Here is a 27,288-nt window from a genome sequence, read left to right as displayed (position 1 = left end):
TGATCTCAAGGTTAACAGTAATTTTCCAGCGTTATTTTATCATTATCTTTTCAAGAGAGTAGAATTGGTAGCAGAAAGCTAAAGTATGGTTTTAAACGAAAACCTGTTTCCTCCCACTCAACCCCCCAGTTCTTTCCTCCATGATTTAAAAATATTAAATGAAAGAACAATTGTCTCATAAGCTACTTTGGCTTCAACAGACTCCTCTAACATAATTTCCTTTGTGGTGGCTGCTTCACTTTTATCCATTTTTTCCCCAATTTTTTCCTCCAGTCCTTCCTTTATTTTGGGTTTCTGAGATGTGTTTTTCATTTGAACAGCTTCTTTATGGCCTTCCAGAATGTCAGCGGAATTGTGTTTCTCAGCTATATCCTTGAATACCTTACAGCATCCCTGTCTTCCCATCAGATACCAGTTTCATGTACCATTGGTTCCCAGACTTTTTGAGTATAAGAATTCCTTTTTATGTTAAATAATTTCATAGACATCAGCGTGATAGTAATTGTGGAATCACTGGTATCCATTTGGTTAAGAAAATAATGCAAGTTATTACTTGACTTTTCAATGGGTAGGGAAGGAGCTGGAGAAAATTTGGATCTCAAAATTTTAAAAATGAAAGTTAAAAGAGAAAAAAATAACATTAAGTATAAAAAGATTCTGTTATTTCAGCAAGGGGAATATCCTACTCAAATCCAGAGGCAGACTACAAGTCTTTGCCCTAATAGACAAGTCCTAGAGAGTTGTCTGAAGCACATGGAGAGAAGTTAAATGACTTACCTTAGGTCATACACTAGTATTAGAGACAGGATTGGAGCTTCAGCTTGTATCCTCTGCAACAGAAAGCATATTGACAAATAGCTACCATGTACTCAGTATTATTTTAGATGAATTTTTATTTTATTAATCACAACAACATCTATAAATAATTTCAGGATAAAAATGCCAACATCAGGTATTCATTCAGTATAGCAAGGTTATGTTTCCTTAGTTAGTGTACTTGTTTTGTTAGAATCCAGTAAAAAATGAAATGACCCTCCTTGGTATGCATATCGATTGGAGGAACCCTTGCAATAATAATTCTGCATCCCTTCCCCACCCCCAGGGATCTTCATTCCACAGACAGAGTCATTGCCTCGAACACTTAAAAGCTCCTTCATAACCTTCCCCCTAATCCAGTTTGCACAGCTGGTAGAGCCAATCACTCATCCAGTCTTTTTGAAACTGAAGTATGATGGTGTTCACAAGGGTTGTCGTGTACTTCTAAATATTTTAACAAACCTCCCTCCCAAGGCTGCTAAGTAATCAGTCTTGTTACAATCTCCTTGTCTTCCATTTCCCTCCAGACTCAGGAGCAGGACAGTTTGCTTAGAAATAACCACCTTATCTTGGCTGTTTCCTCATCGTATGCTTCTTTTAGTACCATGTCAATTTTAATACAACACTCATTATGGCAGCTTTTGTTGCTTGTTTCAGGAGTGTTGCCATTGGACCAGGCATTTTTGGCATTCTGATCCTAATATCCTTCAGCTTCTCTCATTCTTGTTATCAACCATATATTTCCCCTGTCCTTTCCACTTCTATTTCTTTTTCTCAGATCTTTAATCTTCTCCAAATCCCCTTTTTTTAAATTGTGGAAAGTCTTGTCCATTTCTCTTCTTTCCCCATAATACCTCTTCTAAATTGGGCTGTGTCTCCCCTCCTCAGTGACCTCCTCCTCCTTTTATCTTTCTTTATCCAAGGGTGCTTCTTGGTTCTTCTGTGTGCTTTCTTAGCTACTACCTCTGCTTTCCTCTTTTCCCATTGTTCATTTCAGTGCTTGATCAATGTGTTTCTATTCTGTCCTATTCTTGGGAAGCTCTTCCTCCTCTGCCTTGTCTCACTCTTTCAGCTCTCCTACAACAGGTCATGGGATTTAGAATGGAACCCAAGAGATCATCCATTCACAGGATTGTAGTACCAGACTTTAAAAATAAATAAATGAAATAAAGAGGTCCTCAGAGGCTATTTATTTAGTGCACTTCCCTCCCTCCCACTTCCTTGTATAGATGCAGAAATGGAAACTTAGCGAGAATGTGACTTGTCTGGTCATGTGAGTAATATGAGTAAGCATTAAGGGTGGGATTTGATCTCTTGTCCTCTGACTCTGCCATGTCATCTTGTCAGAACCCCCTGCACAGGTTTAACTCACCCAAGGTCATCTAGACAGTGACAGTATAATGAGGCAAAAGGGAATAACTCCTCATTTATCACTGATGTCTTTAGAAAGTCAAGAGAAAAAGAGACAGTTTTAAAATGTTTAAGTGAGAGAGATTTTAATAATTAACTTAGGCAGTTACCGCTTTTAATATAATTGTTGCCAAGGTCAAATAAGTACGTATTATTATTTTTGTTTCTTTAGTTACTGCTTCTATTCAAAAGAACTTCTGTTTTTCTAAGACTGCTAACTGAACCTAGTTGGTTCATTGCTGAAAATGTCACAATGAAAACATGTGCAAAATGTCCTTTTAATGCATTTATACATCAAGTCAGGGCCAGCTCTGCAGGTTCAGATTTCATATGGTTACAGTGTGTGAATTTGCTTAGACTAAAAGGAATTTTCTGCTGTGTGTGGAGAACTGCAGAGCTCTCAAAATCAGACACTTAAATTGATGTAGATGAGAGCAAGGAGTCCAGCTGAGAGGAGGAGTTCATCCAGAGAGGAAATTTAAATATTTCTGTTTCAGTTAATGGAATCCATATTTGGTCAAAGTCTGCCCCCAAGAATGGGTTTCCCATTTACCTCAGATACAATCTTAATCCAAGGTTGGTAAATAACTTATTTTACTATATGAAATGAACAGATTCCATAGAAGTCAGGTCTGCAGATTCATGCTTGGTAAGTTAACTCTTGAAGACACCCCTGACTTGGATTTGAAACCTTGAAAGAGCTATTTTTAGCATATATAAAGGCAGGTTATTCATAGACATTTCCAAAGCTCCAAAAGTAATAGCAATTTTAGTACAAAAATGTACACTATTTTCTAAATTTTCTTAGTATGTAAGTGGCAGTGCTTATGAGTCAGTTTATCAGACATTTGTTAAATACCTTCTACATGTTCAGCGTACTGTGTGAGAAATAAAATGGCATGGTGTACATAGAGGGCAAGTCTTCAACTCAGACATAGGTTCCAGCCTCTGAAACACCTAGCTGTGGAACCATGAGCAAATAATAGAATCTCCAGGTGTTCTTAGTATTGTCTACCAAAAATCTCTTTGTGCCTTTTTTCAATCGTCATATTTCTCATAAGGCATCCCCTCTTACTGCAAACCTTTTCTGTGTTTTCATGGCATTGCATTTTGTTGGCCTTCCCCTCCTTGACGGATGACTACTTCATCTTTTTGCTGGATTATGCACCCTATCACACCTGTGATAACTGTGGGTGTGCCTGAAAACTCTATTCTGGGTCATGAGCTCCCCCATATTCTCCCACTTGATGACCACATCAGCTTCTATGGATTTCCTAATTGTTTCTGTGCAGACTCCCTGATCTATAATATCCATCCCTAATTGTTCTACTCAACTCCAATCCTCCATCACCACCCACCTGCTAAATATTTCAAATTAGAAGTTTGTTAGACCTATCAAACTCATCATGTCCAAAAGTGTGAGTTTGAAAAGAGTCCTAGGACAAAACTAAAAAGGTAGATTGGAATCAATTTGTAAAGGACTTAGAATGCCAGAATGAAGATCATAATATTGATCACTGTATTTCAGTATCCCCAGTTCTGCGCAATATTATTGGCCAGGCACGTTTTTTGCTTTTTAAAAATTTTCAATTTCAAAAAAAGTTATTTTTTTGCTTTTTAAAAATTAACTCTGCCTTTACCTTTTTGCTACTGTATCTCAAAGGTTTTATTTGTTTTGCTCCCCCTTTAATATTTTTCTTTAATAGCATCTGGATGCTATTTTCATACCAAAAGAACCGGTGACCTAATTTTATATGTTATATAGAGAGATATTTATATATTTTGTGTGTGTATATGATTTTATATGTTGTTTTAAAATTTTGTCACATGACATCTTTCCTAATTTTGAGGTGTTAGTACCTTCTCTCCCAAAAAGTACCGTCTATCTATGTGTTTATTTTTATATGTATTTATAATATTTGCATGCTTATATTTGTAATTGTAGTTCTTATGTATGTAGTATTAAAACATGCATGTAGTGCAGTATACAATATGTGTTATATCTTAGTACAGTATACAGAGTATGTTTTATGTGGCATAATATGCAGATATGAGCAATACTACTTAAATGCATTGTTATGTGAATATTATAGAGACATACATTGTCATACAGCACACACATATAAACATATTGCCACATACATACTGCATGCATTATTATGTGTGCTATAACCGACCACATGCATTCATATATATCTGTATTACATACTTGTTATATACAGACATTCATACAAAACATTACTGCATCCAGAATAATGCATATAGCATGTAGTACAATATACTGTATAAGCAATAATCCTACAAATGTACTGTATATATTACGTACTTAGTATAATCTATACATTACGTACACACATATAAACAGTACTGCTACATACCTACCACGTAATATCATATTATATGCATATGTAAACAGTGCTGCTGCATGAATAGTGATGTATTAGTGTGTCATGTGACATGCACATGTCAGCAATACGTCTACATATGACGTGCCTAAAAATAACGCATGTAGTGTGTATGTAGTAGTATGAATACATAGCAACAGCGATAATTGTAGTGAATGTGGTGGTTTTGCTTATGTGTGTATATTGTCACTCCTTGAGGGAACAGGCAATTTCATTTCTGTAATTATATGTCTAGTGCCTAATACAGAGTAGGTACCTAATAAATGCTTATTGATTGAAGAAAGAGTTCTAGCTCTGGAATTAAAAGACCTGACTGAGGATCCTATCTGGGATATGTAAATCCAGTGTGACTGTGGGCCAGTAACCTCATTTCTTAGCGCCTTGGCCTCCTTGTCTATAAAATGAAGGCATTGTGTTGTAGGCCTTTCTGCCTCAAAATCTGTAATCCTGTGACCCTGGGATTGACTCTGCTTATTCACAGGAGATTGTCCCATACTGATCCTTTTCAAAAAATCACTTCCCTCTCTAGGAAAGAGCCCATAACCATCACTATTGTTTTCTCTTCCAGGATGGTACAGTCTTTGATGGCCGCCCCATAGAGTCCCTATCGCTAATAGATGCCGTGATGCCTGATGTTGTACAGACCCGACAGCAAGCATTCAGAGAAAAATTAGCTCAGCAGCAAGCCAATGCAGCAGCAGCCGCTGCAGCCGCCGCCGCCGCTGCCACGGCCGCAGCCGCTGCAGCCACCCCAGCAGCCGTCTCTCAGCAAAACCCACCAAAGAATGGAGAAGCCACTGTGAATGGGGAAGAGAATGGGGCACATGCAATAAGTAAGTGTGGCTCTTGGATCCTAGCTTTCTAGTTTCTCTCTTGGGTGGTAAAGAAAGTGGGAAAGTTGGAAAGAATTCATCCTTAGAGTTCATCTATTTTTTAGAAATATGTATTCAAGTGCAACTTTTCTGTGTCATGTACTAAAAAGATCTGAGATTTCCTGTAGTAGGAATATTTACCTGTCCAGATCTTAGTAGATAGATGATGGATGGAAAGAAGGAAAGGAGGGGGAAGAAAGAAAGGAAGCAGGGAAAGAAAGAAGGGAAGGAGAATAGAAAAAGGAGGAAGGGAAAGAGAAGAAAAAAGAGAGGGAGGGAAGACAGGAAAGAAAAGAGGGAAGGAAATCACTTATTAAGTACCTAAAGTGTGCCAGCCTACTATGCTAAGCTCTTTAAAAATATGACTTTAAGATAATTATAAAATTGTAGGATCTTAGATCATACATCTGGAAGAAACCTTCAATGCCACCTAGTTCAATCCTCTCATTTGACGGACAGGGAAATTGAGCCCCAAAGAGCTTACATGATTCCCCCAGCTAGAGAAGCGACTGAGTCTAAATTTAGATTCACTTTCTCTTAACTTCAGAGTTCACATTCTTTGCACTAGTGGATAAAATGTTGAACTTTGGCTCAAGAATCATGAGCCATGCTTTAGACTGTTAGCCCACCTCCCTGCCAATGGAGAGGTGGGATGGTAGGGAGGTGGGATTCTCTGCGTTAGGGTATATAATGGTGCTTCGATCTCTGTAAGCTTCCTCCTTCCATCAAACCCCGTCCTGGTGGAGGGATGACCCTTTCTCGTGAGAATTGAATAAATCACTTTCTGTTCTTAAAAAAAAAAAAAAATCATGAGCCATGTGCAAGTCACTTGATACTGGGCCTCTATTTTTCCATCTGTAAAATAAGGAAAAGAGTAGCACCTATTTGAAAGGATTGTATAAGAATCAAATGAGATATGTGAAGTACTTTACAAACATTATTATTGTCATAATTGTTATTAATCTCCTTAGATTCGACCAGTCTGGTCCTCTGACAGCAGATATACTACTATTTTCCAGATCACATTTGAAGCATTTCTAGTCCAAGTAACAGTCAGAAATTGTCCTTTGCTGGATTAGCCACCACAGTGAAGCATTTCACTAGGATTTTAGTAGAGACCCTAGACAATTAACAGAGCATAATAGTATCTTAGGATCATTTCATCCAAATTCATAGCTAGCAATTTAATCTATTCTATGACATCCAGCTTCTGCTCAGACATAATTAGTGAAAGGGGAGCTGAGTGCCTAAGAATTCTAATTTTATACCAAAAAATTTCCTTTATTGGGCCCAAATCTGCAATCCTATAACTTCCACCCATTTTTGTCTTCATTTTACCCCAACGGAACAAACGCAAAGGAAGTTTATTTGCTCTTCCCAGTAACCAACTATTTAAAGATGTTATTGTAACCCTGTCTAAGTCTTCATTTTCTTTTTTATTTATTAATTTATTTGTTTTCAGTTTTCTGTAATCATTTCCATAAGTCTTAGATTTTTTCTCCCCTTCACTCCCTCCCCTAAGTCTTCATTTTCTGGGTTAAATATTCCCAGGTCTGCATTCTATGTGGTGTCCAGATCCTTCAACAACCTTGTCAGCATTTTCATTGTCCCCCTTAAATTGTGGTACCCAGAATTGAACACATTCCTTGCTCAAGATGTGTTCTGACCAGCGCAGGAAATAATGGAATTGTATTCTCTCTTGTTTTAACAGTGGTATTGTACTATTGATTCATATTGCAGGCAACTAAAGCCCCTTGGCATTTTCCAGAAGAACTATTCTTAAAAACACTTTTCCCCAGCCTGTACTTACAGTGGATAATACTATCCTAATTACAAGAATTCATATTATAAATATTATACTTCATCTTGTTAGTTTGTTCCTATTATATCTTTTTGAACCTTCAGGCCATATTTGCTGTCCATCACCTTGGTGATGTCTGCTTATTTGCAAAGGATGGCTTCTGTATCTTTGTCCAGCTTGTTAATGTTAGTGCTTTCTAGCTGGGATTATCTTCAGTTTATCTAGAATGTGTTTTGTTTGTACGTAGTCGTTTGCATCTAATCCCCCATTAGATTGTGAATTCCTCTGAGTACCACAGGGACAGCTTTTTACTTTCTTTGTATCTCCAGAACCTACTACAATACCTGGTATGTAGGTTCTTGATAAATGCTTGTTTACCTGATAAAGATTCAGAATAGCAAAGGGCCAAGGACAGAGTCTTGTGGTAGGATTCTAGAGACCTATTAACCAGCACCTTGAGTATGTTTGTATAACCAAATCTAACTCTACTATTATCTAGTCTACATTTTTCCATCTTCTGCGTGAAAATATCATTGAGATTTTTTTAATGCTTTGCTAAAATATACTGTGTTTATAGCATTCTTCTCATCTCCTTTTAGTAGCCTCTGGGAAAATGAAATGAGTTTAATTTGGCATAGCTCATTCTTTGTGTTCCTGTTTGTGCATTTACTTTGTTCAAATGATCACCGCTCAGGGTTAAGAGTTCTGGGTTCAAGTGTCTCGTATAAACCTTAGTTTGAGCAGCTAGGGGATGCAGTAGATAAAAGCTCTGGCCCTGGAGTCAGGAGGACTTTGAGTTCAAATGTGGCCTTAGAAACTTACTAAGAAACTTACACTTAACCCTGATTGCCTTAAAAAAAAAATCCACTCATGAGTTTTCTCATCTGTGATGGGAATGATAAAGGTACAACCTATCTGAAAGTTGGTTATAAGAGAATACCTTGTGATACATCATAAAGTACTATGTCTCTATAGCTTGGGATCATCATTACTATTATCTGCTTAATAATTTTTAAAGTTTGTCAAAAAAAAAAAAAGGGAAAAGGAAAAAAAAATTTGTCCAAGATTCAGCTTCTCCCCTATTGTCACCTTCTCTGTCTTTATGTATCTCAGAAATGAACTGCAGGAGTTCCTTTGTCTTGTGGGCACATTTTTTCAGTACTTGATTCATCTGGGCCCAAAGACTTGAATTAGCTGTATAAAACCATGAAATGTTCTCTTACCATCTGTCTGGATGCCTCAGTTCCTTCTTAACTGTATTGGTTATGGAAGACCATTCTCATTGATAGAGAAGGAGACAAAATTAGATTTTGGTGATTAAGCTTCTTCTCTGTCACTTGCTAATATTAGAGTGTAGGCCTAACACTTTCATATCCTTCTTAACCCAAACAGAATTTTTAATTCGACTTGTGTCATGCTTAGCTTTTCTGGTAAGCCTTGGTTACTCTTTAAGTCTTTCTGACACTGTTTTGACAAGTATGTTGTTATTGTGGAGTCATCTCAGTTGTGTCAGATTCTTCCTGACCCCATTTGGGGTTTTCTTGGCAAAGATACTGGAGTGGTGGAACTGAGGCAAACATGGTGAAGTGACTTGTCCAGGGTCACATAGCTATTACATGTCTGAGACCAGGTTTGATGATGTCTGAGATGAGCCTTCTTGACTCCAGGTCCAGCTCCCTATTCACTGTACCACCTAGCTTCCTGACAAGCCTCTACCACCCCTTTCTACTGGTCCTTAGTAACATGCCCTTCTTTCTTCCTTCTGTCTGTGTCCTTTTAACATCTGAGCTTATTGGAAAGCTACTAATTCTGGTGGTTTTCTTTTAAGATTTCTTCCTCTTTTATTAATCAAGATTTGGGATTGATGATCTTAGCAGCATGCATATGTCTACACACATATATATGTGCATATGTATGTTTGTATATATGTGCAGAGACATACATACACATATTTATACATCTACACACAGAAATTTCAGGTCTTTATCATCACTATGTCTTCTCTGTCTGGAAACTTCTTTATCTGTATTAGAAAAGCATCCTCTATTTCCCCCACCTAACAGCAGGTATATACAGTACTTTAACATATTAATATCAACCCTGTTTTTCATTCCTTTTTTCCTTACCTAAAGGCTCTCATTTTTGCTTTAATCCTAAGATTTGTGAATTTCCCTGCAGGTTTATTCTCTAGAGCATTTAAGTGAGCATTTAAGTACAAGTTCTGTGCCAGGCACCTCTAGGTGCTAGAAGTAATAATGATAATGATGATAATTGTGCCAGACATTGTCCTTTATACTCATTTTATCATTTATTCCTCACAACAATAATATAAGATTAATAGCTAACATTTGTATAGTGCTTACTTTGTATACTATATATACTCTGTTAAGCAATTTACAGTTATTATCTCATCACAGCAACTCTTTGAGGTAGGTACTATCATGATCTTCGTTCTACAGAGGAAGAAACTGAGGCAGACAGAAGTGAAAGGACTTGCCTACTGTCATACAGCTTGTAAGTGTCTGGGGCTAGATTGAAACTCAAGGGTTCCTGATTCCAGGCCTGGCGCTCTATCCACTGCAGCGCCACCTAGTTGCCCAACAAAAGCAAAACAATCCCAGCTTGCCGGAACTTGCATTCCACTGGGAAAGACAAACGTACAAAATACAGTTAGCCCTTCCACATTGTGGGGGTTAGGGTGAGATCCACATAAAATGTTTTGGCTCGCCCTTTGTACCAGAGCAGAAGTCTAAATTATTATGGAATTAAAAGATAAAATACGTTGATATTGTACAATACTATACATATATTTTGTGCATTTTTGAGTTTCTAAACTTTTTCTCTGTCGTCTGCTGACTGTCACGTGTCACCTGCAGCTTCTGCAAAATTCCCCAAAAATCCCCATTCAGTTTATTATGCCAATCCATGATATATCACAACTGTGATGGGGAAAGTCATGAGGTGGAATGGATTATTGTACAGGGTTTTCCAGAAGCCTATGTAGTTTTAAGGTAATAAAAAGCTAAAACTTTTGGAATCCTCTGAACATACATGATAATAGGGGTGAGAGGATGGGGGCATCACCAGCAGCAGGGAGTTATCAGGCACGGCCTCATTGCAGAAGGCACCACTGAGCTATCTCTTGAAGGAAATTAGGAGTTTTGAGAGGCAGTACATTTCCAGCATTGACTACAGAGCCGTAAGAGGGAGTATTATGTATCAAAAGCTGTAAGAAGGCCTGTTTGGGTGAACCATAGAGTACATGAAGGGGAGTTTGGTGTAATCAAGCTAGAGAGGTAATTTAGGGCCAAGTTGTAAAGAGCTTCTGAACACAAAAAAGTTTCTGTTTGATCCTAGAGATGTTATTCAATTCCTGTAATTTATTGAGTAAGGAAATGAACCTTGTCAGACCTAACTAAGAATATCACTTTGGCAGCTATATGGAGGACAGATCAAAGGAGGTGGAAAAGGACCAATATGGACAGAGAATATTTTGTAATAGCTTTTTGTAGTGGCAGAGAACTAGAAGCTATGGAGTTGCTCATCAACTGTGAGGAATGTAAATCTAAGAAATTATGAAAGGGATGGTTTCAGAGAAACCTGAGAAAATGAGTATAAACTGATTAAAAGTAAAGTAGCAGAACCAGGAGAACAGTTTACAGTTTTGAAAGACTTGACAGCTTTGATCAAAATATTGACCAACCACAATCCAAAGGACCATTGATGACCATGCTACCCATCTCCTGACAGAGAAGTGATGAGCTCATGATTCAAAATGAGACCTATATTTTTTAACATGATCCATGAGGAATTTTTTTTCTTAACTTATGTATAGATGTTACAAAAGTTTTATTTTTCTTTCTTTTTTCCAATGGCAAGGTGAAGTAAAAGAGAAAAAATGGATTTTTATTAATTAAAAAAGGTTTAATATAATTTTTGAAAAAAGATAGGGTTTGGGTAGAATCTCCATTACATCTCTGACACACCTCCATCAGGAAGGCATATTTAATCATGGGCAAGTCACTTAAAGTTTCTTATCTTTAAAATGAGAGCTTTGGATTTAATGTCTTCTAAGATCGAAATTTATTACTCTTTGTTAGGTCTACATCCTGTAGTTTCCCCCTCAGTAAGGATTCACCAGCCACCACTGCTCATCTTTTCCTTTTATAGTAGCAGGATTCATTGCATCTGTCAGAGCCTGTGAATATACCTTATTTTTTCTTATATTCTTGTTTTAGACCTTCATACCTTCTAGTTTAATGTGGTCTTAAAACTTAGATACACCTTTCCTCACATACTACCCAGTTTAAAAAAACTCAAGTAATCAACCTAAGAATTTCATCTGATTAACGAAATCAATTGCTTTTGCCTTAAATCCAAAAATTCAATTTATGGAAACCACAAATCCCATCTCAGTTCTTTATCCTGGATGGCCTCAATCAATAGCTTAGTGGAACCTATCATCTCAGTGGATTTCCTCTTTCAGGATCAGATTCAGAGGGTATGGATGTGTGTGTCTGACTGTGTCTACGTGTCTGCTTATCCTACTTATATGACAACTGTGTTGCTTACTTGAAGATTGTGTTCCGCAATCCAGCTGTACAGCTGTCAACAGAACTGTATAATTGAATTGATTACTGCATTGATGGCTTACACCATAGCCCTTATCCCTATGGCCCCATGATATGTAACACTTGACAGCTGTCTGGGATTACAAGGAAGCCTGCAGCCACACCCTATAACAGCTTGACCAAAATGCAGAAGTGCACATATATAAATTCAGAGAAAACATTTCTCTGACTCACAAATCAGATCAGGAATTTATTGCAAATAGTACATATAATTCATTATAGACTGGCTTAGAAGATTCTGTGTTTGGGGTAAAAATAAAGAGACTTGATAATAGTCATCTATACAATCACCACCTAGAGAAATAATGATAAAATTTAGTTGGTGATCAGAAAGAGGTAAAAATAAAAGAGGAAAGGTTTAATTTATTGCGTCTAACTCTTTGTATATTAGTACAGTCTTTTAGTTGTCAAGCTGTATTAAATGAATTTTTTTCTCCTTCTGCGTGTGTTAAATCAGTTTTCCATGACTAAGGTGAAAATGTATTTAATAAGAATGTATGTGTAGAACCTATATAAGATTGCATGCTGTCTCAGGGAGGCAGAGGGGAGAAAGGGGGAGAAAATCCAAGATATATGGAAGTGATTGTAGAAAACTGAAAACAAATTAATTTCAAAAACAGAAATCAGTCTTCTTAAGTGACAGATATATGCAAGGCACTGTACTAGCATACAGTGCTTGAGTGTAGAGGTTCCAAGTAGCCGGGATAAGAAAAAATATCATTTCAGACCTGGAGAGGTGACCCGTGAAAAGGCATGGAACTGGGAAGTAGCATGTTGAGTTTCTAGAACAACCAGTCATCGTCACAGCATAGATTTAGGGCTGGAGGGGACCTTAATAGATGAGAAAACTGATGGTGGTCAACCTTATAAAAAACAGAGGAGAGATGAAACAAGAATGACAATTTTTTAAAACACCATTTGATAACCACCATGGGAAAGAACGATTTTTATCAAGTATTAAGAGTTACAAGCCAAATTATGAGGGATTAAGAAGTGACCAGGCACAAAGAGTTGGTAAAAGTAAGGAAATGGAGATGATAAATATAGATGAGATTTTTCTAGGCATTCAGCTCTAAGACAATAACTTGACAGAGTCAAATAAAGATTTTTTTATGATGCTGGGATAGATCTGATTATGTAAGCAAAGGTAGAAGGAGACAATTGATAGGGAAGGAACACACATGTCAGGGGATCGTTGAACAAGAGATCGGAAAGATGGGGTTCTGAACAGATGGAGAGCCAATGATCCTGACAAGAAAAAGAGGCACCCCTTTCTTCAGACAGAGGTGGACCAAATGAGACAGGAAGATGGGAGATAGAGGAGAAGGGCGAGTTCATGGGATACAGCTTCACATTTCTCAGCCAAGAATCAGGGAATGGCCTCTGCTGAGAAAAGAAAGTAGGCAAGGTATCCTGCGAGCTTCAGAAGAGAGGAGATGCTGCTGGTAGGGCATGCAATGCAGAGTTCACCGTGAAGTAACGCAAAGACTTCTGTGTAGCAGTAGGCACCATTGAGATAAGATGAATTAGTAAAGACTCAGAGAGTAAAGTTCTGTGCCTTCCTCCAGAGAGATTCCACAGCACCAGAAGAGGAGAGAGACCTCCTGCTGTTCTCTTAATCTTCAGGAAAAGCAATTCACATTGGTGTACATCTGAAGATTTTTGTGTCTAAGTACAGATAAGTAATATTTAGTCAGATAAAGTCTTCAAAATCTTAAATTCCATGGAGGAAAAAGGCAAAACATTGCTTTGAAAACCTTTGAGAAATCTCCCTTGATGACAGTAATGTTATCGATTGCAGATGATATTGGAACTGATTTAAAATTATTTATTAACAGGCAGCTATTAAACTGGTTGATTTCTGGTTCACTGTATATGTTAGGGAGGCAGTATTTCATGGTGGATAAAATGTCTGACTTGAAGCCAGGCAGACCTCGGTTCACCTCCTACCCTTGACTCTTATTAAATCTATGGTGCTGAGCAGATCACTTAACCTTTGTAAACCTCAAATGACTCTTTTAAGACTATAAATTATATAGATTGCATTTACATAGCAATTTAAGGTTTTCAAAACACTTTACATGTGTTACAACAACACTGTGAAGTAGGCGCTATTGTTATCCTTATTTAACAGGTGAGGAAACTGAGACACAGAGAGGTTAAGTGACTTGCCCAGTGATACCGCAAAGTATCTGAGACAGGACTTGAACTCAGGTGTTCCTAACTGCATGTCCCACACTCAATCCACGGATCCACCTGGCTACTGCTGTAGGTAGAATGTTGTCTGTATCTAGGGGATGGCAGGAAGGTTTCACACCAAGGAAAGTACAGGTCCTTAACAAATTTATTTACATATACCACTGATAGTCAGAAAATAGTCAGAAAAGGCAATGGGTGCCTAGCAGTTTGTTCCACAAACTGCCTTTTGGTTTAGTTTTCTGCCTCATTTTATAGAGCCTAGAACTCTTTGCAATTCTCCCTCTTAAATCTAATCTTCCCAAAAAATATTGTCTTGGTCTCTGGCAAATAGTGTGTTTTTGTGAGGTTTTTTGTTGGTTTTGTTTTGTTTTTTTAAGTGCCTTAAGTATTGCCTGCTCAGAATGCCTAGTGGGTTCTACTTTTGTTTAGGAAAATGATATAGAAGTTCCTGAAACAGACAGTAATTGTTGTATCCTAGGACATCCATCAAGACATCACAAAACAATGGGGACAGCAGCCATTCAGAAAGAACAGCGCTGTTTGAACAGAAGCTTTCCAGATAGAGAGTGTTGACATCAGAAACACTGTGATTTCTGATGGATGGCTCACAGGGAAAAGCACCCCTGAAAGGATCTTATCTTTTCAGAGAAATGGCATTCAGGCAGCCACTTGGCTTACAGCTTCCCAATGGGTCTGTACGAATTAGGCTGCTCAGACAAGACATTAGTCTGATACCCCTATCTGATGGTGGTGGCACTCTGTCGCCAACAACAACATGCCAGTGCCCACTGTACTGTAGGCTGGGCGTCAGAGGTTTAAATATAGATTCTGGCCTCCAATGCACTCTATGTGACTTTTAGCAAGTTACTTTATGACTACATGTCTACATATATCTACTCTATATATTTGTTTACCTTTTTAAAAAAGTAGTTTGTGCTATATCGTGGCCAAATTCTCTTCCAGCTATGAAATCCTATCATTTTAAGACTAATGGGATGATAACTTTATTATATATTTAAATGGAATAGATTTGCAATTCCATGTGCAATCTTTTTTTATTATACTGTTATGGAAATACTTTTTTTATCCCATAAATTAAAAACAAAACAAATTTTTAAAATTTTTTTTTAAATTCCACAAGAATTTGGATAACATAAGCCACTGATTCCCCTGGCTTTAGAGGGAGGTTCAGTGTATGTGTTATGGGGATAACAAAACACCAGAAAAGTCATCAGGCAGAAGCAGAACTGCATACACGCTGACTACAAGTATATGAACAAAAGTCAAGAAGGAAGGAAGGAAAACGAGGCCAAAGGTGGCTCGTCTTCAGCCTGGTCTCTGGGGAACCCAGAGCAAAAGCATTTTCTTTGGCTTGTTAGACGTCTGATAGATTGCTTGGTTTCCTCTGCCTTGTTTCAGGATAAATGTGGGGCAAGATTTTTACACCTTTGCCTCTGTATGATCATTCGATTGCTTGCTTTTCTTACTAGTTAAGTTTATAATTTTTAAAAAATTAAAGGGAAATAAATCATCAACCCTCAAATGATTTAAGACCCAGTATTGCACATTTAATGTGTAAGACATGAACTTTGCTTTCATTACAGTTTTATCAAGTACCAAATATGTCATAGATGCTGTTCAACTCTGAAGTGATACTGGTGGTGTCTGTTTCATAGCAGGGTCTGGGAGATGTTTGTAACCACGCATGGCAGTATGTACTAGATCAGTGTGCAAAGAACAGTGGATTAGAAATTAGAGGTCCTTGGTTTGAATAATTCCAGATCTGCAAATTAATATCTATGAAATTTTAGGCATTGAATCATCTCTGAAATAAGATTGTGGTCTACCAGAGGAACTCCTATATGAGCAGTTCTTAACTCTTTATACTCTTAAAAACTGAAAATTCCCTACAGAGCTTTTGTTTATATGAGTAACATGTCTATCATTACTTACAGTGTTAGAAATTAAAACATCTTAGTATTATTCTGTTGTTGTTAAGGTATTTGTCATATCTGATTTTTTTTGTCATCCTTTTTGGAGTTTTCTTGGCAAGGTCACTGGAGTGATTGGCCATTTCCTTCTCTAGCCCATTTTAAAGATGAGGAACTAAGGCAAACAGGGATAAGTGACTTTCCCAAGTTCACACAGCTAGTGTTTGAGATCAGATTTGAATTCAGGAAGATGAGACCTGATTCTAAGCGTAGAGCTCTATCTGCCTAGCTGCCCTAGGGTTATTACAGAAATCAGTTTTACCTCAGTAACCCCCTGAAAAGATCTCAGAAACCCTGAGTGGTTCCTGAACCACACATTGAGAATCACTGGACTAGATTTCATTATTATTATCACAATATTCTTGTCGGTCATGATACAAACAATGAATGATAAAGTAGAATGCAGATAAAACTCTGCAGACTACCAGGGAGACCTAGCCTTCTGTTGAAGTAGCCAGTATCTGCAAAGCCCTGACTACCTCAGAAAGCAGTCCCTATATGCTGCTCACAACAGGAAGGCTGCCCAAAACTCTGTCTGAAGGAAAACTGCCTGTGTTCTGAGAGCAACAGTGAATCCCTGTTTTCCAGAGGCTGAGAGCTAGTGAGATTCCTAGTCTGAATTCCATTTTCTGTTTCCTCATAGCTAGCCTGAATCTTAATCCCTGACCAGTACTCATGTACTTGGATTCTTCTAAGTAGCTTGGACCCCTGGAAGTCAACTCACTTTATTTCCTGTCCAAATCCCGTGCTTTTTCTGGGTCCTCATGTCTGAGTTGCTCCTCTAGATATCAATCTTTGGTTTGTAGACCTTAACCACATTTTTCCTTGGATTTGACTGATGAATTCCAACCCTTAGCCATCTGCTTTGACCTGGAAGTTTGTCCATGCCTTCCACTTTGGCCTGACACCCTAGACTTTTATCTTAGCCTTGGCATCAGGACTCACAGTCTTACCCTCACTTGGCTTTCAGTCTTATGTTTTCCTGTCCTCCCCATGACCGCTCATAACCACAAAATCTTATGCCTCTGACCCCATCTCTCCATTCACAAATCCTAGGTTATCACTTCTCATTTTTCATCTCTTTTCACCTAGACTGTTGTTATTGCCTCCTAATTGGTTTCCCTGCTTCTGGTCTCTCCCCCTCTCCAATCAGTCATCCACATAGCTGCCAAACAAACCCTAGTTCTAAAGCTCCAACCATAGTATTCAGCTCAGAAAACACCAGTGATTGTTGCTTGCTTTTCCTCACATGATGAGCTTCAATAACTCTTACATTTCTTTGCCTTTCCATAAGTTGCCCTCTCTATCTAAAATCCCCTTCTTCCTGTCCTCCCCCTCTAGAATCTCTAGTCTTCCTTGTAGCTAAATTTAAATATTTTTCTTAGATGTGACTTTCCTGGTACCTCCTCTATAGATGCAAGTATCTTCCCTAAAAAATTATCTGGTTTTGGTTTTTTTGCATATACTTATACATGTACATATTGTCCCTACTATAGATTTTGAGTTCCTTGAGGACAGGGACTGTTTCATTTTTGTTTTGTATCACCAGCACCTAGCACAGTGCCCGCCCAGCAAGTAATAGGTTCATTGATTGATTGATTATTAAAATACGCAAATCAGCTAGACCAGGGGTATAAAACACATGATCCACATACCACATGCAGCTCATAATACTCCCACGTGTGGTCTGAACCAGATTAAAATATAATTGGCAAATATTTAACAAAATAATAATATTTTTAAGAAAAGAAATATATAAATGTGTCATTCTCTAAGTCTGTATGTGACCTGAAGAGATCCTGACATAGGGGTTAGTGACCTCCATTTCTTATTGAGTTTAACACCACTGATCTAAACCAAGGACACATAACCTGGGTTACATGAACATGTTGTTTAAATGTTTTAATAATTGAATTTCAGCATAGCTGGGGTTTTTTGTAATGCTATGTATTTTGTTTCATGTCCTTAAAAAGCATTATTTTGAAAAGGAAAGGTCTCTCAGTTTCACAAGACTGTCCAAAAGAGCCCATGACAGAAGAGCCTCTTATCTAGACAGTTCACCAGTAAGCTTCTGGTAAATTAAGAAGAAACATTAATTATCACATCAACTCAACTGAAGCAAGATCCCTTATCTTCAAGTACTATCATGAGAATGACATACATGACTTTTCAATTTCATTTTACTAGGTAGGATGTGATTAGGATTTACTTGATAAGAATTACTCAGTTCTACTACTTACAGAGAAGCAATTAACTCATAACGTTGGGCATTTAAGTTTGTTTTACTGTAGTGTATTAACTTGAAGGCAGCTAGGTGGTGCAGTGGATAGAGTGCCTGACCTGGAGTCAGAAATACTCATCTTCGTGAGTTCAAATCCAGCCTCAAACCCTTACTAGCTGTGTGACCCTGGCCAAGTCACTTAACCTTATTTGCTTCAGTTTCCTCATCTGTCAGATGAGCTAGGAAAGGAAATGGCAAATCCCTCCAGTATATTTGCCAAGAAAACTCCAGATGGGGATCCGATAACTAAAACAAATGAACAGCACAGCTGTCAAGTTAAATATTCCAGATATCCTTCCCATCTTATAGATGAGGAAACTGATACTCAGAGAGGATGACTATATGTTGGAGATAGAATTCCAGCCCATGTCTGTGCTATCCCAAGTCCAGTGTTTGTTGTACTATGTACCACACTCTCTAACAAGGCATGCATCATCAATACCTTTTCATCTCCTGGTGACCCTTAATACAAGGGATGCTTACAGACACAAATATCTCAATGTGTAGATTAATTTAAGAAGTGGTCGTTAGATGCAATGGGTTAAGAGATCCAGAGATATATACAGTTTTATTAGGGACATTAAGGCAGCTCTGTGAATCTTTATGACCTTATACTCTATGTTCTAACTCTGCTAGAGTCAAAATTGGCTTTATCCTCATCATAATCCACAACAAAATCCATCAGAGTTGGAAACTGACCCTTCATTAATCTGAACACCTTCCACCAGGCAGAGCAGATGTTTTGTACTAGTTAAATGAAACATTCTATCAACAGTCCGAACAATCCAAGTAAATTAGGGAAGCTCAAGTCAGGGCAAGAATTGGGCAAATTTTGTCATGTCGATTTCCCCCCCGAGATTTATTGATGCTTTTTGTTGTTAAATCAAATTAACTTTTGGATACATTCTCTCCTTCCTATGTTCCTCCCCCCACCCAGTGAGCCTTTAATTGTCATAACAACAGTGTAAACAAAACCAACCTATATAGATGACCTTCTGAAAGTATATGCAACGTTCCCTATCCCTGGCTCTCCACTTCTCCAAGAAAAGGAGATAGATGCATTTCTTTAGAAAACAAAAAATTTCTGTGTTTTCTGTTTTTGTATCTTCTACACATAGGTATCTGCATTTATAGAGATCCATCCCTTATTTAAAAAAAGAGTAGTTTATGAAAACTAACCCATATAGTAGAAAAATCTGACATTATATTCACAGTTCTACATGCTTAACAGGTGCCTGCCTTCATCGTCAGAAATTAATCTTCGTAGTATTTCTCCAGCTCATTAGCTAGCTCAGCCTCTACGCTTTGCATTGGGAGAGGCATCGTGAACTGCCCAGATATGGCATTACCTGCTCTGTGGACAGATTGTTGAGAGCTAAGATTTGGTACTTCTGAAAGGGGGGAGAAAAAAGATGCCTGGTATTTGTCCTCCTGCCCATTTTTTTCTTTGTAGTCACTTTTTGAAAAGGAGGAGAGATTATTTTTCCCGTTTTTCTTTTCCCCTTTGTGCCAGAAGGATTGTCCAGTAAAATCACTGAAAACATTTGTGTCATTGGAAGTCCTCTAGAAGATCCTTATCACATCATAGAAGGGGGAGGGTATTTTATGCGACAGAACCAGGGTTCCCCCATTTCCCCACAACAGAGATTAAATTTTTCTAGAAGGCAAAAAAAGCCTTTCTTTGGGATTTAATTAACCCCTGCTTTGCTTGATGCCAATTTTCTGTTCTCCTGAGGGTATAAAAAGCTCTGTCCATGTAGTGTCAAAATCCCTCCAACATGGTGGATGTCTGAAGACCACACAAATCATCGTAATCTGCCCTGCTGACCAGGTGCATTTCCTTATGGAGATGGAAGTGGGGCACTGAGAGCAAGTGCCAGTGTATTCTTTTTGAATATCCTTGCTGTATTAGGACAATTTTTTGTTAACCCAATGATGTAAGTGACTCATTTCATGCCAACATGGAACCTGAACTAACAGGTTGCTGGTGTTAGGCCCACCCCTAACCATAGTCTAATCATGATTAAGTTGGGCTATATTTTTAAAGTTGCTATTTTAAATCATGAATTTTTTATATCTTTTAATACAGATAATCATTCAAAGCCAATGGAAATTGATGGTGATGTTGAAATTCCACCCAATAAAGCAACAGTCCTTAGGGGCCATGAATCTGAGGTGTTCATTTGTGCCTGGAACCCTGTCAGTGATCTCCTAGCATCTGGGTAAAGTCATTTCTCAAGCTTTATATATATATATCTCATACTTCAGCATCCCCTGCAGACTTAGGGTATTCCCAGATTGTATGATAACTACAGCTTGATCTCAAACTCTTGAAGTCAGTCTCTTATTACAAAGCTATTTAGTTTACAAACTAAAATCCAAACCATTGCCTTTTAGGAAGTGTTTACTTCTGGAGCATAATCTCATCTGCCTAGTTCCAGATGTCTTTCTAATGTGTGGTAACATGATGGAGATCAGAAAGTTCTCTATGCTATATAGAGTGGAAAGTTCTAAATCTCTTTATAATAAAAAAAAATTACAAACGGAAGAAAAAATAGATCTTGTATCCAGAAACAGATAGAAAGTAATTATTCACCCCTAGAATCCAGACTTTAGAATGTCACTGTTTTTTTAATGCTTTCTTCAGAGATTTCTACACACTTTAAACATTAATGCCTCTACTGCTATATAGGTATGGATTATACAACTGCCCTAATGTATCTCTGTATGATAAGTCAGAAATGTACTTATTAACACTTCTACCAAATATGAACCCATTAAGCTAAAGTCCAGGGAAACTGATTCTAGGTCAGTACATTCACAGCAAGTTGTGAACCTCATAAAGTTCAGTCAGACCTTTTGCCAATGATATTTTCATGTTCCTGTCACTTTCGTGCCCCATTGTAGAAGACAGCCATCACCAAAATCAGAAGACTTTCGTCTCGGAATGAACTCACAACAGTTCACCAGAGGCAAGATTTCTTTCCAAAAAATATGGCACCAACATTTAAAATTACTGCATGAAACTTAGGCTTTTATTTGGAAAGGAAGCATTATATGCCAGACAAAGAAAAGAACCTATAAATCAAAGGAGTAAAGTTCAGTGAATTGACCACTCAAAAAGCACCTGCTGTAAATATATTGTTTCATTGTTGGATGCTGTCCACCAATACTCCTTTCCTCTAGGCCAGAAGCTAGTTAATTGTGAATGCATTTTCATTTTGTAGGTCTGGAGACTCAACTGCAAGGATATGGAATCTCAATGAAAACAGTAATGGTGGTTCTACCCAGCTAGTTTTGAGGCATTGTATACGAGAAGGAGGACATGATGTCCCTAGTAATAAAGATGTAACTTCATTGGACTGGAATGTAAGTACCAAAAAGATCGTTTAACTGCCCTGAAAGAGCAGCCTTTATAGAAAGTTGAACAATTCTTGGTGAAAATTTATTATCCACATCTTTCCCAATGTGATTCCATTACGACTCTGTACTTGAAAAATGGATCTGATGGTTCTGGAAGTAAGCCTTCCTATGGGACAGCTTGGCCCAGGTCAAGCCACAACAAATGGTTTTGAAATTGATATCAAGTTTGTTATTCAGATGAGGAAACATCATGTTTCTTTAGCAGCAGATTTATATATGCATTTGTTTATGAGTTTTGCATATAGCGTAAGCTGTTCTTCCATGATTTTCTCCTTGCTTGAGCACTGATATTCGTTCCCTTCCCTCCTCCCTCAGCTGTTTTTCAAGTATTTTCACAGATTCCACGATTTCATGATAAATTCCATATTCATCAATTCAGTGAATTATGTCCAATATTAACATTATTGCCTTTACTTGAGGGAGGCTAAGAAAAACCACATCTGTTTGAATTGTCGAGTTGTTTTTATAACATTTTGTATGGCCTATTTTAAGTGAAGTCATTAATTAGAAACACAGTATATATCTTCAGCGACATAAAATTTCGATTGCTAGAAATGGGTTTTTATTGCTCAGCGGTGTTTCTATGTGGCTTATATTTTCATTAGGCACCAGTATCCAAAGTCATCAAATCTGGTGAACTGATGCTTACTTAAATTCTTAGGGTTGATATGGTATGTTTTCATTAACTTTTCTTTCCTAAAATCATTTTTACTTTTCTTTATGTTCTCCAGAGTGATGGAACGCTGTTGGCTACAGGTTCATATGATGGTTTTGCAAGAATATGGACAGAAGATGGTAAGTTGGATAGCGGTCGTAAAAAAGGTAAAAAAAAGGTAGTGGGACATCCTTTATTTTGATTGGGTGAGCATACTAATGTCGTATAGTCAGCATTTTTTTGTTTTTATGTAACAGGTAACCTGGCAAGCACCTTAGGTCAACATAAAGGTCCCATCTTTGCTTTAAAATGGAACAAAAAGGGGAATTACATTTTGAGTGCTGGTGTTGATAAAGTGAGTATTAGAAAAATGTAACCCTTTGATCAGTGAGTGTCCTGATTTGTGAACTCTTGACAATATAATGATTTCTTTGAATTCTAAAATTTCCCATTTTACCTGCCCAAGGACATCAAAAGAATTTGGGGTTCATTTATTCCTGTGGGTCTTGATCTCATCAAGTAGAAGAGATTAGGTTACTCCTAAGAGGTTGAATAAATGCATTCCATATGATGAATTTTGAACAAGTTCCCAGTTTGAGGTACACAGTGCCTGGAAGGAGAGTGAAAATAACTCAATTGGACCCCTCATTACTTTTACCCAGAAGATTATTTCAACAACAAAAAATGTTTTCCTCCAACCATCTACTCTTTTCTTCTAGTTTAATAAAATTATGGATCCTTTTATATCCATGATCTCAAACTCAAACATTATAATTGTTTTAAATTTATATTTAAATCACTCATACGTTTATACTATTATTCCTTAAACCTCTATTTCCTATTTGTTAATTTAATTACATATTTGTTCATTAAAAAAGATAGTGAGCCAGAGATTAGGACTTGCAGTGGCTATAGGCAGTTTTTAGGGTTTGAAGGTTTGTGGCAAAGACTATAAGTTATACCCTTTCCTCTAGTGTCGCAGTATTCATAGACTTGCATAGTGGACTCTTGTCCACTGGTCAGATTTGGGACTAAATTGTTCTGGACGCTGAATGTAATTGTCATGTTTGTACAGCATCATTAGGTCAGTACTAGATATCATTCATAAAAAAGGTACTTTCTCAATGCATTGTTTTGGCATATTTGTTCCCAAGTCATGGTTCTTCTGGAAAAGAAGTATTAAAAGCAAACCAACTGTATTCGTACAGATTTGCCCCTATACTCAGAAGTATTTAATTTTTTATCTACTTATATATCTAGCACTTATGATAATTATGAATTATAATGATTAATTGTTATAAAGTATAACTTGTTATATTATTTCAGTCATATGTAATTTAATACATTGTAAATGTATTCTAATTATTTATGATCATTATTCATTATAATTGATAATTATATTCTTATAATAATTTCAAACTGTTGGAAAAGGATTTTGAGTTCTTTTGATTTCTTTGTTATTATTTTAGGATTCAAGTTTTGAGAAATAAAATTATGTAACAAAATTGACCCACTTAGAGATGCTACTATTATCATCAAATAATATTTACTAAGTTTCCATATATGGATTACCCAACTGGTAAATATTATATAGAATATATAAAATAGAGACACATCCTACCTTGGAGGCAAACGAATGCTAAAATAAGTGCAAACACAAAAAAGAAAAACAATTTGTATGCTTGTGACGTGAATATATGTATATCCTAAGTCCTGAGTATTTGAGCAATAACATTTTTCACTCAGTTCTTAACACAAGAGCATACCTCTGAGTTTGATTTTATGGATTTATATGTCCAAATTGGGATTCACTTGTGTTCCTTAACCACAAATATTTTACTTGAATTTTTCCTGAGCAATATAATTTATAATAATAAACTTTCTGATTGGTCTTCATCTCCTTCCTACAGAGGAATACATGAAGACAGCTAATTTTTTCTACTTGATGATTCAATTATTACCCATTACTAAAATTATAATTAAAGTATCCATTTTGTGCTTCTTTGGGGAAATAAATACACACTTTGATAGACTTATTACACTATAATACTACAACTTAGTGGAGAATAGCAGTAATTAAGTAAATGGTAAAATAGTAATAACTCAGAAAAAAACCACTATTTAGGGAGAAATGCAATTTACGGGGGGTTTCTTGCTGACCTTCATGGGGTATTTATTTCATAAAGTCTGACAAGTAAGCCAGGACTCCAACTCCTAACCGTATTTTTCGGAGTAGTTGAAAACAGCAACCCCCCAAAAAAGTTTTCTTTGTCCATTCACAATTTTAAGAATTCATTAACTAGTTAACTTCAACTCTATTAAAAGTTGAGGTCTAAAAGATTTAATAATTTCCCCATGTTTCCTAACTTTTATTTATCTAACTAGAATATCCAATTATAAGAGCATTATTTCAGTAGAAAAAAAGTTTATTAATTGGTCCAACTCCAACTGTATTTGTACAATTTTCTGAATATGTTCTCCAGCCACCAATCAGTAGAAATTTTTTTGTAGTCTTGCAGTTTTGTTATATAACTAGGAGGTTGAATTGGAAATGCTAGGAAACCAAAATTTCAATTAATTGAGAGTTAATTCCATCAAATCTTTCCTAGCTCGTCCTTCCTAAATGAGTGAAAGAACTACAGTTGACATTATTTTCCAAAAACACCTTGAAGTAAGAGTACTGCCTTTTAAAACAAAAGTTATTTTGACAGAAACAGGTGGTTACTAAGATACTTTTCACTAACCATAGCATAATGTAGCTGCTTTTTTGTGATTTGGCACTGTTAGTGCAGTGAAAATTTATAGTCAGGAGAAATGTCAGAATTGTCCATTTCTAGAGTTCTTCAATTTGGTCAGATGCCAGATAAGTTTTCTTTAATTGCACTTTTTTACCCGGTCAGGAGGACAAGTAAAAATTGTTGGGTTTTGGTGTTAGCTTTTTTTTTTTTCTTTAATCCCAGGCAACAAGAGAGGAATCTGTAGTAGTTTTTACCTGAGGAAAAAGATTAAAAATGTGCTGAGTTTCCTTTTAGCCAACATTTTTTTTCTAGAAGAAACTTTCAAAGGAGCGTAATCACTAACTTCTTCTTTTGTTTCCGGAGCATAGACAACAATAATTTGGGATGCCCATACAGGAGAAGCTAAGCAGCAGTTTCCTTTTCACTCAGGTAATTATCATTTTCTGGTACCCAAAAATAGTTTTAAGAAATGACCTTTAGAGTAGCCGTGGACACCAAGGTGAAAAAGGGGAGAAGTGCTAAAATTCAAGTCATGTTAAGTTTTGCTCCAAAGGCTTTCTGAGCATGCATGCCCTCAGCTCACCACCTGTTCCAGGTGGGCAAAGGGGCAGCCATCCACATAAAAAGCATGTGTTGTCCTTCCTCCTGTTCTGAAAGGGGATTAGTTAGCACTGATCCGTGCTCAGCCACACTCATCATGTGGCTTTCTTTAATATGTTTGAGTTTCATGAAGCAACATGGGGCATCTAGGTGTCTTAAGGATTTAAGTTGTCCAAATCCCTAATTTGCACTTTGTTCCCAACCTCAGCTTTTTTTTTTAAGCTATCGTGTTTCCATGGGTGACCCTTTAGCTAGGAGGTGAATTGATACAGCCTCCCTTAGATTTGTGTTAGGCCAAAGTGTTTTAAAAATGACAGAAGACAGTACACCTTCCTTTCTCTCGGGCAATGAGCGTCCTTGAAAAGAGTCTGTTTTTCTTCCCAAAGGACTCCCTGCTGAATTTTAAAGGGATTTCTAAATGACTTTTAATAAATTAGGTGATGAAATGCCTAAATAAGAACATTTTCAACCATCACTGTCTCAAAATGTTATTAGGTTAACCGTGTGTTAGAGACGAACCCTGATAATTTGAATTTTGAGAGAACCAGTACAGACTGCAGAGTAATTCCTGAGAACAAGACCACACACCATTACCACAGTCTGGAGGCACTTTTAACTAGAGCCTTATGTACTTTTCATGCTGTAATTGAACTCACAGAAGAATAGATTTCCAGTCTCTTTCACATCTTCCACAAAACAAATCATCAGTCACATGAAGGGCTTACTGGATGTACCAAGTTTCTGCCCGGAAACCAGATTTCTGTTGGGTGGGGTGGGGTCTCAGAACAGCTTCAGTCTATGGGAGCTGAATTTTTGTGAAGTTGTTTGCCCAGATTTGTTTGATGAGGGGAGAGAAGCTTTAGGGTTTGGTAGGCCATGGTGTAATAAGAACAGGTTTCAGAACAGGACCAGAAGTTTTAACTTTCTTGCCATGCCAAACCTAATCTGTGTTAATCCGGCAAGAGTTGGAAATGAATATTCAGAAATGGGATCTAAGTAGATAATCCAGGTTAAATACCTTTTGAGGTGTTTATTCAGAACAGAGGGCTGCTAGATGGCACAGTAGGCCTGGAGTCAGTAAGACCTGAGTTCCAATCCAGCCATAGTCGCTTACTAGCTGTGTGATCCTGCACAAGTCACTTTACTTTGCTTTCCTCCATTTCTTCATCTGTAAAAATTATCTAGAGAAGGAAATGGCAAACCACACTAGTATCTTTGCCAAAAAATAACCCGATGGGGTCATGAAGAATCATACGCAACTTAAATGACCGAACAACAGCCAGTTCAGAACAGAAGCCCTCACTTGGCCTGCCTGGCTCCCAGGAGTCAGGAACAAGAACTCTGATCAGAGGTTTCTCATTAGTAAAAGGAGGGGATTGGAGAAAGTTACCTCCACAGGTCAGGGCTTACTGTGGTGGGCAAATCTAGAAATAGGCAGAGCTTTGTTCCTTGAATAGACACACTGG

General features: G+C 37.3%; 1 protein-coding gene across 4 annotated transcripts in view; it reads left to right on the top strand.

Annotated features, from left to right (window-relative positions):
• Positions 1–27,288, top strand: part of TBL1X (transducin beta like 1 X-linked) — a 381,972-nt gene that overhangs the window by 327,465 nt on the left and 27,219 nt on the right. For all 4 annotated transcript variants that reach the window (XM_072614421.1, XM_072614422.1, XM_072614423.1 and 1 more), the window contains 6 exons: positions 5,200–5,464; positions 20,496–20,628; positions 21,634–21,775; positions 22,561–22,624; positions 22,742–22,839; positions 25,591–25,651. In XM_072614421.1, coding sequence (XP_072470522.1) covers positions 5,200–5,464; positions 20,496–20,628; positions 21,634–21,775; positions 22,561–22,624; positions 22,742–22,839; positions 25,591–25,651 — 763 coding nt within the window. The remainder of the gene's footprint in view (positions 1–5,199; positions 5,465–20,495; positions 20,629–21,633; positions 21,776–22,560; positions 22,625–22,741; positions 22,840–25,590; positions 25,652–27,288) is intronic.

The sequence above is a fragment of the Notamacropus eugenii genome, chromosome 5 (assembly GCF_028372415.1).
Source record: "Notamacropus eugenii isolate mMacEug1 chromosome 5, mMacEug1.pri_v2, whole genome shotgun sequence".
Taxonomy (NCBI): Eukaryota; Metazoa; Chordata; class Mammalia; order Diprotodontia; family Macropodidae; genus Notamacropus; species Notamacropus eugenii.
This window is presented reverse-complemented; position numbering and strand designations above follow the sequence as displayed.